Here is an 11361-nt window from a genome sequence, read left to right on the forward strand (position 1 = left end):
TCATCTAACATGGAGCCTATGTTATAATAAAGTGTTGACTCATGTGATGTACTGAATGCTAGCCAGAAAGTGAGACGCAGAATGGCTGTCTGGGCACAGGAGGGTTGTCGGCGCAGGGGTCCCTCACTCTCGTGATTGCTGCTGGTGCCATGAGCCAGCATCACGAGAGAGGATCACGCTTCACATCACTAGCCTGGGAAGAGATCCAAATTCAGAATTCAGAGTATAGTTTCTACTGAATGAATATCACTTTCACACTGTTGAAATGTCAAAAAATCATCAATTGGGGGCGCCTGGGTGGCTCAGTCGTTAAGCGTCTGCCTTCGGCTCAAGTCATGGTCCCAGGGTCCTGGGATCGAGCCCCGCATCGGGCTCCCTGCTCGGCGGGGAGTCTGCTTCTCCCTCTCCCACTCCCCCTGCTTGTGTTCCCTCTCTCGCTGTGTCTCTCTCTGCCAAATAAATAAATAAAATCTTAAAAAAAAAATCATCAATTGAACTATCCCAAGTCTGTGTCTGGAGACTGTGAGGGCTTTGGGGGAGGAAGCAGGGATGCCATTTAAGAAGTGATCGCAATCGTGCCCGTGGCTGGGGCAAAGGTGACGGCAGTGATGTGGTAACAAGTGGTCATATTCTACATACATTTTTTTTTAAGATTTTATTTTTTTGACAGAGAAAGACATAGCAAGAGAGGGAACACAAGCAGGGGAGTGGAAGAGGGAGAGGCAGGCTTCCCGCTGAGCAGGGAGCCCGATGCAGGGCTCCACCCCAGGACCCAGGGATCATGACCTGAGCCGAAGGCAGACGCTTAACGACTGAGCCACCCAGGCGCCCCTCTGCATACATTCCAAAGGTAGAGCCAACTGAAGGAAAGAGAGAAATCCAGGGTGAGTGGAGTCAAGGTAGGGGAAGAACTGGAGGAGGGGTAGGCTGGGGGTGGGAGTAGATCAGGATTTGGGGTTTGGATCTATTTGATTTTGAGTTGCCCATTAGACACCCCGATGCTGAGGGACAGTAGGCCATTGCCCATGTGATCTGGATTTCATGGGAACAGCCCGGGCCAAAAGCGGCCAGCGCAGGTAGTTCTTGGAACATGGGAAGAGCTCGTAGCGGCGTGGAGGACAGCAGGAAGTGGTGTCTAGGAGAGAGACCTTGACCGTCTGAACAACAGCAGGACCTGGCAGCCTGGAGAGAAGGGTCAAAGGCATTCAAGAGACTTATTTAATATTACTATACTGTATTTCAATTATGAAAAGAATGTTTGTTGTAAAACATTAAAACAATTAGGGGAGCCTGGCTGGCTGAGTCGATAGAGCATGTGACTTTTTTTTTTTTTTAAGATTTATTTATTTATTTGAAGAGAGAAAAAGGGCTGGGGGAGGAGCAGAGAAAGGGGGGAGAGAATCCTCAAAGCAGACACCCCGCTAAGTCCAGAGCCCAACGTGGGGCTTGATCTCATGATCCCGAGATCATGACCTGAGCCGAAATGAAGAGTTGGATGCTTAAAGGACTGAGCCACCCAGGCACCCCGAGCATTTGATTCTTGATCATGACCTCGGGGTTGTGAGTTTGAGCCCCACGTTGGAAGTCAAGAGTACTTAAAAAAAATTTAAAAAGACATTAAAACAATGAGAGCTATTATGAACTAGACCAGACACCTGAGAGCATTTAAAGTGCCCGCCCGGATATCCGGGGAGACATGCAGATGGTCAATGAGGAGTTCATGTGCAACACCAGCTGGAGACTAAGGAGGCAGCAGTAGTCTGGCTTGGGGTGGAGATGGAGTTGTGGGCCACAATCCCGGGAGTGTGTGTGTGTGTGTGTGTGTGTATGTGTGTGTGTGTGTGTGTAATAAGAAACAAGGGCTGAGTTTGGAATGGAATACTCCATGGCAGGGGCTAAAAGAGAAACTGCTGCACGAGATGCCATGGGTCCCCAGAGCGGCCAACTCCCTGGGTTCAGGGACCACTTCCCAGAGGCGGGGCATTTGAATTGGGACTTAAGGGATGTGTAGGAGGTAGCCAGGTGGAGAATGGGGGAAAGGCATTCTGGGCCAAGGGTGTGAACAAGGACAGGGATCGTGAGAGAGCAGGTCTTATTCCCCGTGGGAACAAGGCAGTCCCCATAACACACATCATTCCTAGCCCATTCTTTTTTTTTTTTTTTAAGTAGGCTCTACTACCAGCGTGGAGCCCAGTGCAGGGCTTGAACTCACAACGCTGAGATCAAGAGTAGGACACTTAACCGACTGAGCCCCCCAGGTGCCCCACCCCATTCTTTAATGTTAATAATTGATGGATATTCTGTCCAGACCAATGCCCTGTAAAGCCCTGTCCCCACTTTAGTCAAAGGAGCATCTCTGTGGTATCCTGTACTCTACTTGTTCTGGGCAGTGAGGTTTCCCTACTGCCCCAGGAGGAGAATCCTGATACCCTAATAGAGATTTCTATTTCCTTTGTGGTCCAGCCCTGTGTCACCTCCTGGAGGCCACCTTCCCTTGACGCAGCCACGATGCCCGATGCCCACTGGGCACCCTCCTCTGAGGACTCTGCACTTGCTTAGTTCCCCAGGCCTGGGACATTCTCCTCCCTGTATCCTTCCTCCTCCCCAGGGACCTGGCCCTTGACTTTCACTCCTTCCCTAGTGGACATCACCTCCTCCCAGAATTCATCCCTGACCGCCCAACAATGAGGGCTGGGCTCCTGTGTGGTCCCACAAAGACCTGTATTTATCCAGATTGTAGCACTTATTCGTCCTGTGTGGCTACGGTCTGTGTTAAGTGTCTGTCCCCTCATTGGATGGGGACATCTGAAGGGAAGGAACCAGGTCACGTTCTTGTGTCTTTCCCAAGGCTGGCACAGAAAGCAGGTTTGTGGAATGAGTGATAAATCATTGCACATTTGAATGAGCACGGTTCCTATAAAGGAGCACTGAGGGAAACGCTGGGCATTTGGGTGCTCTCAGAGCCCCTGGGGACAGTTTGGGGTTTCCATCCCGCAGGCTGGGAGGGCGGGGCGTGGGCCCCTTGCCCACCGGATCCTTGAGGTTAGGAACTGCTGCCACCTGCTGGTCATGGCCGGTGCTGCTTCCCTGGCACCATTACCGCTGAGCACCTGCGTGCCCAGGTTGGGATGATGAGTCACCACCTGTCCTCCAGAAGCCCTCAGGCTGGTGGGAGAGACACCTGGACAGTGACAAGACAATGACGGGGAAGTGCAGAGGCTGTAGGGGGTCTGCAGGAGGATGAGGAGGCAGCTTGTGTAGAATTTAGGAACAGAAGTGTCCCTGGGGCGGAGTCCACGGAGGTTGCAGAGCAGGAAGGGGCTGCTGATATAAAGGGAGTGTGTGTGTTGTGTGTGTGTGTATGTTGTTGTTGTTGTTGTTGTTGTTGTTGTTGTTGACGACGTTCTCCCGTTTTTCTTTTCTGTTGCTTTCTAGCAGGCTTTCTCTCCTTTCCTGGCATGTCTGGCCCTGGTCCATTATTATGCAAAGCACTGGTCATTGTGTGATGTACCTTACTTAGCTTTCCTGTGACCCTACTGGGGAGATGCCCCATTAGTTCCATGTAACAGATGAGGACAATAAGGTTCAGGGAGGTAAGCACAAACAAGATCACATAGTTAGAAGTCCCCAGCCCTGCACATCCCAGCTCTTTTGACCACAAAACCCTGCCCCCTGCCCCGCCGGCAGCTCTCTTTCCCACTTCCAGCCTCACCACCCCAGCACACCATCAACTTTGTCCATCTTCCAGCTCAGCCCTGAGGCCTGAGCTCAGCCATCCTGGGGAAGCAGGGGAGGAGCGAGATTGGACGGTGGGCAGCTGGGGCATGAGCCCCACTGCTCAGTGTGTGATGTTTGAGGTAGGGCTTTGATGGAATCGGCTGTACACCTGAATATAAGGTGATTCCCTCCTTTTCCCAATGAGAAAATTTAAAAGAAATTTGGCCCAATATTCCAGTTTAAACATTTAGGGATGCAGGTGAAATTAGTGACTTCCTGGTTATACTGAGTTAAAATATTTAACAGTTAAGTATCTTAAATCACGTGTTTTTAAGAATAAGTTTATTTCAAAACAATTATTTTCTATTCTCGGGGTTTGTGAGCATTCATTCAAACCCTTCACTTGCATCCCTGCCTTTCTTTGTCATGTCGCGTGTCACCCGGAGCATCTCCTTTGAGTTCCCTACCATGGTTTTCTCGAACACATCTTCGCTTGTGCTGGGACTTACAGAACTTGTCGAATGCATGAATGATGCAGTCACTGAAAACGTTATTCCAAGTCATGAGAGAGTGGGTGTTTTTCATCTAAGTGGTAGGTTAACATTTGGGATCTCCGTAAGGTAGTGCAGAATAATATAAAATAGCGATCTCCCGGTCCCCCTTGTCTTTCCCCGCTTTCTTTTTCTCCACAGCATTTCTTACCGCCTGGTATACTCACTCCTTTGTTTATGGTCTATCCGCTTTCACTAGAATGTGAGCTCGGTGAGGTCAGGGAATTTTGTCTTCCTGTTTTATGTCCACCACCTGGAAACATGCCTAGAACATAGGAGGTGCTCAGTAAATATTTGTGGAATGAATGAATCACTTAATGACTGTAAAGCTCTTAGACATTTGACAGCCCAGTGGCAGCCAGGGCCACGCATGAGGATGGTATTGGAGTTGAGGGTGTGGGGAGATGGTCCCCACAGGAGCCAAGCCCCCATAAGGGCATCTGCGTCAGGGGGAGCCCCATTGTTTTAGGGGGTTAGCTACACACAGGAAGACTGAACTAACTATGAAATGCACTGAAGACAATTGGAAAAAGGGAGTAAAATATGCAACGGGGAAAAGCTAGGATGAGCCTGTGCTGGTGGATAGGAATTCAGGTCTAATAGTGAACTTTTTCTTAATATATGTAAATTCTATTAGTTAGGGTTCCCTAGAGAACCACACCCACTAGGATGAACACTGGGAAAGAGGCTTTTATTTTTTTCTCAAGATTTATTTTGAGAGAGAGAGAGCATGGAGTGTGGCGGGGGGGGGGGGGGAAGGGCAGAGGGAGAGTCTTTCAAGCAGATTCCCCGCTGAGCACAGAGCCTGACAACGTGGGACTCAATCCCAAAACCCATGAAATCAGGACCTGAGCCAAAAGCAAGAGAGGTGGCTTAACAGACTAAGCCACCCAGGCACCCCCTGGGAAAGAGGTTCCCATGATCTCCTGTCTGCAAGCTAGAGGGTCAGAAAGCTGGTGTAGCTAGGAGCACCGACGGTGTCAGTAGGGCAGAAGACCCATATTCCAGCCCGAGCAGTCAGGAAGAGAGAGAGGATTCGACCTTTCTTCTGCCTTTTGTTTTATTCAAGCCCTCCACGGATTGGATGATGCCCACCCACATCCGGGGGCACTATCTGCTTTACTCTCTGCACCGAGTCAAATGCTAACCTCTTCCAGAGACAATACTAAGAAATAATGTTTAACCAGATAGCTGAGCATCCCATGGCCCAGTTGACACAAATTTAATGATCACACAGATAAAGAAATAAACATAATATAAATGTATGTTAACCTAATTGCAATGAACATGCCTAACACACAGGTCTTTTTATTTTACAGGATTTTTATTTTATTTGGTTTTTTGAGAGTGAACGAGCGAGAATGGGGTGGGGGAGGAGGGGGAGAGGGAGAGAGAATTTTTTTTTTTTTAAGATTTTATTTATTTGACAGAGAGAGAGATCGTGAGCAGGGGGGAAGGGCAGAGGGAGAAGCAGGCTCCCTGCTGAGCAGGGAGCCCGACGTGGGACTCGATCCCAGGACTCTGGGATCATGACCTGGGCCGAAGGCAGACGTTTAACCAACTGAGCCACCCTGGTGCCCAGGAGAGAGAGAATCTTAAGCAGGCTCCGTACTCAGCCCAAGCCCAACACGGGGCTCCATCCCAGGACCCTGAGATCATGAACTGAGCTGAAATCAAGAGTCAGACGCTTAACCGACTGAGCCACCCAGGCGCCCCCATTTGCGAATCATTGTAGTAGCAATTAATCTGGGCAAGAAACATCGATGGATGCTGACCCCTATGGGTGAAAGTGGGGTAAAGGAAAGGATGGGTCATAGTCTCAAAATACTTCCCTTCCCCGGTGCTTATTAATCACGGTCAGGTGATCAGCATTGATCCCACCAGTCATGGCTCCAAACATCAGATAGGAGAACGTAACATCCTTTCTGTGATGTCTCTGCCCAAAATGGGTAACAGTGGTCTAATCACAAAGGAAGGCGTGGACAAGCCCAAATTGGAGGATGGTCTACAAAATAACTTCCCTGTAATCTTCTAAATGTCAAGGCCATGAAATCCAAAGACAGGCTGCAAATTGTTCCAGACCGAGGGGGACCAGGGAGATGTGACGACTGGGTACGTTTGATACCATATTCGATTTTTTTTTTTTTTACCCTAAAAGGATATTTTTTTGGACACTGAAGAGCAGTTTTGAAATTGTTTCGAAATAAAAAGCTAAAAGAAATGACTTTCTCCTGACTCCTGCTGGCCTGCAGGGTTCATTTTGGACATGGTCCTAGGGAACTTCCTATGACAGACGGGGTGTGACCTCCTGTGACTTCCTTTGTGCTCCCGCTGTTCCTGGACCCCCCGCCACTCTTTTCTGATTAGATCTATGCTTCATTCCTCCTGGCCTCAGAGGTCCCTGAGACCACGTCCCTGGGCCCTGTCAGGATCATGGCACAGATCAGCCTCTCAAAACACAATCAATCTCCTCGACAAAAGGGTGTATTTGGGGGTACGGTTCAACTCCACCTCTTCACCGGGGGCTCAACCAAAGAAATTGTTGGTCTGGCTCTTGGAGGTACCCGTGCCTCAGTGGCACCCATGGGCAAACAGGAGGCATCTCTGCCAGGGTTTCCTGGGAGAAATATTTACGGTTTAGGGCAGAGTTGAAGATCTAATCCCCCAGACATGACCTTGCCAAAGAGGCTTCTCAATGGGGAAAATTCTCTTTTATACCTTTGATGTCACTGGTGTGCTCAATGAACGCACTGGGGGGGGGGGCGGGGAGGAGGCGTGAGCTACCTAGACTACCTGTCCAGCATTGAAGATGGGCCTGGCTCTGTCCCTCCCTTCTCATCTCTTGACGTGGGTAGAGCGCCCCCTTGGGGTGAGGGACAGGTGTGACGGTGCAGGAATGGGGCTGAGGAAGCTCTGGGCACGGCAGGAGGGTTCCAGGATCCAGGAGGGGAGGCAGGGGCCTGGCCAGCCAGTCAGGGGCGGAGCCTGACAGGGAGTGCCTAGTCCGGAAGGGAGGGCAAAGGGCTATGTTGTCTGCCTGCCCCACCCCACTGACAAGAGTCCCAGTCACCAGGCCACCCTCTCTGTCCGGGGCCCTAGAGGGGTAAGTGTCCTTGTGAAACCCACCTTGTCTCTTTCCTGTGGCTTAGCTGAGAACTTCTTTCCTCCTTGAGGGTCCACACGCCCTGTCCCCTCTGTTTACCCTTGTCCCAGGCAGAGGCCACACCTGCCAACCCCTCAGCATGGCACAGTGCCCCTGCTCTACTTTCAGAGGTCCAGGAGATGGGTACTGGGGGGCGGGAACAGAGCTTTCCAGACCCCTCCCCTGCTGACATTAGCATCAGAGCCAAAAGGGAAGAGCAGAAGGGCCCAGAAGAGGGACACCTCATCTAGACAAGCTCTAATCCCTGCTCCCTTCTCTGTCACCCTACAACAGGCCCAGCATCCCAAGTGGCTGGAGCACTGGGGGACGCCCAGACAGAGCCCTCGCTGGACCAAGTCCTCCAGGAGCGGGATGAAGCCATTGCCAAGTGAGAGGCAGATGCTGGTGGGGGCTGGGAGGGCAGTGGGTGGCTCACCCTCAGGGCTCTGTCCTGCTAGAGGAGAAGAGGTGAGAAGTCAAGTATTCCTGTAGGGAAAGCCGCATAAACTCTCACCCTGTCACAAGGCGGGGGCTGTGGCCAGACAGCAGATGTGCGGGGTCCAAGCTGCTCTCCCCACCACCTGCAGGAAGCAAGCATTGGAGGCCGAGCTGGACACATGCAAAGCCAAGTTGCGTGCTGTGGAGGCCCAGCTACTGGAGGTCCTGGAGGAGAAACTGAGGCTGAGGCAGGAGGTGGAGGCCTGGGAGGTAGCGTGGGAATGCCAGCTGGGCCGGGGAGGCATGGAGAGAAGGAGAAGGGCACAGGGTTGGCCCTGAACCTGCTCTCCTGCCCCCAGGAGGACATGCAGCAGCTGGTGAGGCAGCGGGTCGAGAGGCAGCTGCAGAGAGAGGCCAGGGGCTCTCTGGGCGCCCCCGTGGACCCCCGAACAGCCAGGGCCCCCTGGGTCCGATTCCCCCTGGGTCGGTGGGGACGCTGGTGGTGACAGAGCTCAGCCCAGGACCTTGGGAGCAGTGTCTTTATTCATTAAAGCTTGAGGTCTGACCATCTCTGCACCCTCATGCTGTCTCATGCCCGCCTGAGTCCTTTTGTGCAGAAACATGGAGTGGGCTGCAGGGCCTGGAAGCCTGGGGTTTCCTGCCCCCTCTTGCCAGCAACTCTTAGGCCAGGAAGCCTTGGATGGCAGCCACAAAGTCCTGGGGGCAGTCGGCGTGGATCCAGTGGCCAGCATGGGGCACGGTCTGCATCTGGGCTCGAGGGAAGAGCCGCCTAATCTCCGTGTGGTGGCTGGGGCTGTCCGTCGAAGAGAAGACCGCGCAGCAGGGGTCCGCCGAGGGGGTCAGAGTGGGAGGATGGGGAGAGAGAGAGAAGTGGAAGCAGAGCAGGGAGAAGAGAGCTACATGAGCCCACATGCGCCCCGTGGTGTTTCTGCATTCTCAGGCAAAACCCGCCCACACCCAAGCCCTCCCCAAAGTGGGATCCCCAGGCTGGGGCCCCTCCCACCACCACCAGTAAAACTGGCTTACCGCACATATTGAGAGTTTCCACCTAGGAGGAAGAGGGTTGGCCCAGGGTAAGATTCTTGTCGTGGTGGGAAAGCCAAGATCTTGTCCATGTGCTGGGCCAGTGCTTCCAAGTTCACCCTCCACACGAAGCGCCCATCCACCTCTACCAGGTTAGTGAGCAAGAACTGACGCTCGGCCATGTCCTGTGGGGGGGGGTGCAGTAGTTGGGGGAGGGAAGCCTCTGTGTGAGGTCTGGGGCTGCCGCTCTTCCCTTGACAGGTTCCAGCCCACGACACCATCCGAGCATGGGTGTGTTACTTGGATAACGGTGCTGAGCTGCTCGTCGGCCAGTTTTCGGGCAGAGGAGCGGGGCATCTCATCTGGGATGTCTACAGCCCTCATGGCCGCCATGTAGGATGGGAAGTTCGAGCTTGGGGTGGTCTCCACTGGGCTGATGTCGACAGCAATCAGGCGTTCTACCATCTCTGGCTGTGTGAGAGAACCAGGCTTGGGACTGGGCCTTACGGCAGGCATACTGGGTCTCAGGCAGAGTTCCCAGATCCTGAACTTGGCCATCCAAGGCTTGACTGAGTCCCAGGTCAACTGCTGGGTACTCAGGGTCCACAGTGGATGGGAGGAAGCCCCGTATAGGGAAGGCTCACCCTCTGGAGCGCCAGCAGCATGGCTGTCTTGCCTCCCATGCTGTGGCCAATGAGGACGCAGGGCATGAGGCCCAGCTGGGGCAGGAGGTCCTGCAGGTCCTGGCTCATGGCCTCGTAGCTCATGTCTGGGCTGTGGGGGCTGTCACCATGGTTCCGAGCATCCACCGTAAGCACCTGCAGAGTGGAGAGAGGGCCGGCAGAGCTGGCATCCACATTCAGGGCATAGACAGCCTAAGGCATGGCATTCCTGCAGGCTGAAGGGGGGTAGAGAGCCTGGGGAAAGATCCTGAAGTGGAAAAAGGGCCCCGATGGTGACAGGGCCCAGTTCTCAGACCTTAACGGGGAAAGGGTGTTGGCGCTTAGGCCTTGGACAGCCGAGCCTAAGCTCAGTGGGGGAGCACGCACATGGGCATCTGTAACACGAATGAAGGACTGGATGGATGCAAGCACGAGAGAATGAATGGGGTCCACCGAGGGCCACGGTGTGCCATGTGGCCTCCATCCTTAGACGGTCAACCTCTTCCTCATTTCCGCTTAGAGAGACCAGCCACTCCCCGGCAGGTGTCGTGTCCTGAGGGCCGAGAAAGCGGGCCCCACCTCGGCCTCCTCCTAGTCCCGCCCAGCTAGGCCCCACCTCCGGCCGGACCCCGCCTCTCCCGGAAGCTCACCCTTCGGCCAGTCTGCTGGGCCAGGGCCTTGGCGATGGAGTTAAAGTTGGTTTTGGAGCCGAAGAGCCCGTGCAGGAACACTAGGGCCGGGCGGGTCGCCTCTCCGTCCAGAAGCTTGTAGGAAAGCAGTACCGACCTGGAGGGAGGCGCAAGGATGGAGGAGGGATCTAAGCCGGCTTGGGAAGGGGTTCAGGGGAGCGGCCTGGGCGGGGGCGGGCGCAAGCGGAGGAGGCGGGGCCATTGCGGCCCGACTGAACGGGGAGGAGCGCTGGACGGCCTCCCACATGGCGCCCTTGACTGACCTCGGCTCGGCGCCGCTTCGGCCACTGCTGCTGGGTGCGACGGGCACCCTGGAGGAGCTGAGACAGCAGGGGCCGAGTCCCCTAAAGGGGAGCCTCCAGGGGCGGGTCCAGCGGAGCATGCCCGGGAACAGCTACCCGGCGCGCACCACGTCCTGTCCCTTCGCTCCGCCCCCGCGCCTTCTCTCAGTACCCCGCCCAGTTCCGATTGCAGCTCCGCCCTCTGCCCCGCCCACTAGCGCGGACTTCCCCGCCCTCGCCTTCGTTTCCTTACGTAATCCCAGAGTGCGGTCTGTTCCCCCTCCCCGTTCCGCCCCTTGCGTCATTACGCAACCCCCTCAGCCTCCGCGCCGTGAGGCGGGAGAGCCACCCCTGGCCACGCCCCAGGCGGAGCCGCCGAATGTCCCTGGTTACGCCCCTCGCGAAGCTCCGCCCAGCCCCTTCCGGCGTCGAATCCTCGTGGAGAGTCAGGGTCTTGTGGCTTGGGAGTCCTCGCGGCTCGGAACGTCCTGGATGTGAGGCGCTAGTTTTGGGCGGCCCGCGGGACACGTCCTTGGCAAAGCGAGGAGGCCCTGCCTTGATCAGCGCCCGCCCCGCACCTGGCCTGCCCCTCTGCCCCCACGCACCGCCTTGGGTGGGTGCCATACTTTCAGTGCCGCGGGCGGGCGCGGAGAGACGCCAGGAGTGGCTCCCGTCGTCGGGGCGCCAGCATGGAGGCGCCGTGCTCCACAGCCGGGGGCCCAGGCAGGCAGGGTGGTGCCCCTCTTGCCTGTCCTGAAGTCCTCAACTCTAGAGAGCTCATCTCCAACCACCCTCCACGCCTGCCCTTTACAGATGGGGAAACTGAGGCAAATGGCT

At 54.8% G+C, this 11361-nt stretch overlaps 1 protein-coding gene and 1 long non-coding RNA gene across 5 annotated transcripts; one reads left to right on the forward strand and one right to left on the reverse strand.

Moving 5' to 3' along the window:
* Nucleotides 1-708: 708 nt before the first annotated feature.
* Nucleotides 709-8382, forward strand: LOC112817564 (uncharacterized). 4 transcript variants are annotated; one of them, XR_012375675.1, is made up of 4 exons: nt 709-884; nt 7705-7798; nt 7998-8118; nt 8208-8381. It is a non-coding gene; the product is annotated as an uncharacterized lncRNA (long non-coding RNA). The 4 variants fall into 4 exon arrangements; XR_012375676.1 differs by having other exon boundaries at nt 709-899; nt 8208-8344; XR_012375677.1 differs by lacking the exon at nt 709-884 and adding an exon at nt 6360-6380 and having other exon boundaries at nt 8208-8344.
* Nucleotides 8374-10694, reverse strand: ABHD11 (abhydrolase domain containing 11). The gene is made up of 6 exons (XM_025864732.2): nt 10507-10694; nt 10205-10340; nt 9537-9710; nt 9193-9363; nt 8896-9077; nt 8374-8662 (listed from the first exon to the last, which is right to left on the reverse strand). Exons 1-6 carry the CDS (start codon nt 10623-10625, stop codon nt 8530-8532), a joined length of 915 nt encoding a protein of 304 aa, XP_025720517.1. The 5' UTR covers nt 10626-10694; the 3' UTR covers nt 8374-8529.
* Nucleotides 10695-11361: the final 667 nt, after the last annotated feature.

The sequence above is a fragment of the Callorhinus ursinus genome, unplaced genomic scaffold (genome assembly GCF_003265705.2).
Source record: "Callorhinus ursinus isolate GAN/ISIS: 27379988/994484 unplaced genomic scaffold, GSC_fseal_2.0 scaffold55, whole genome shotgun sequence".
In the NCBI taxonomy this organism is placed as follows: domain Eukaryota; kingdom Metazoa; phylum Chordata; class Mammalia; order Carnivora; family Otariidae; genus Callorhinus; species Callorhinus ursinus.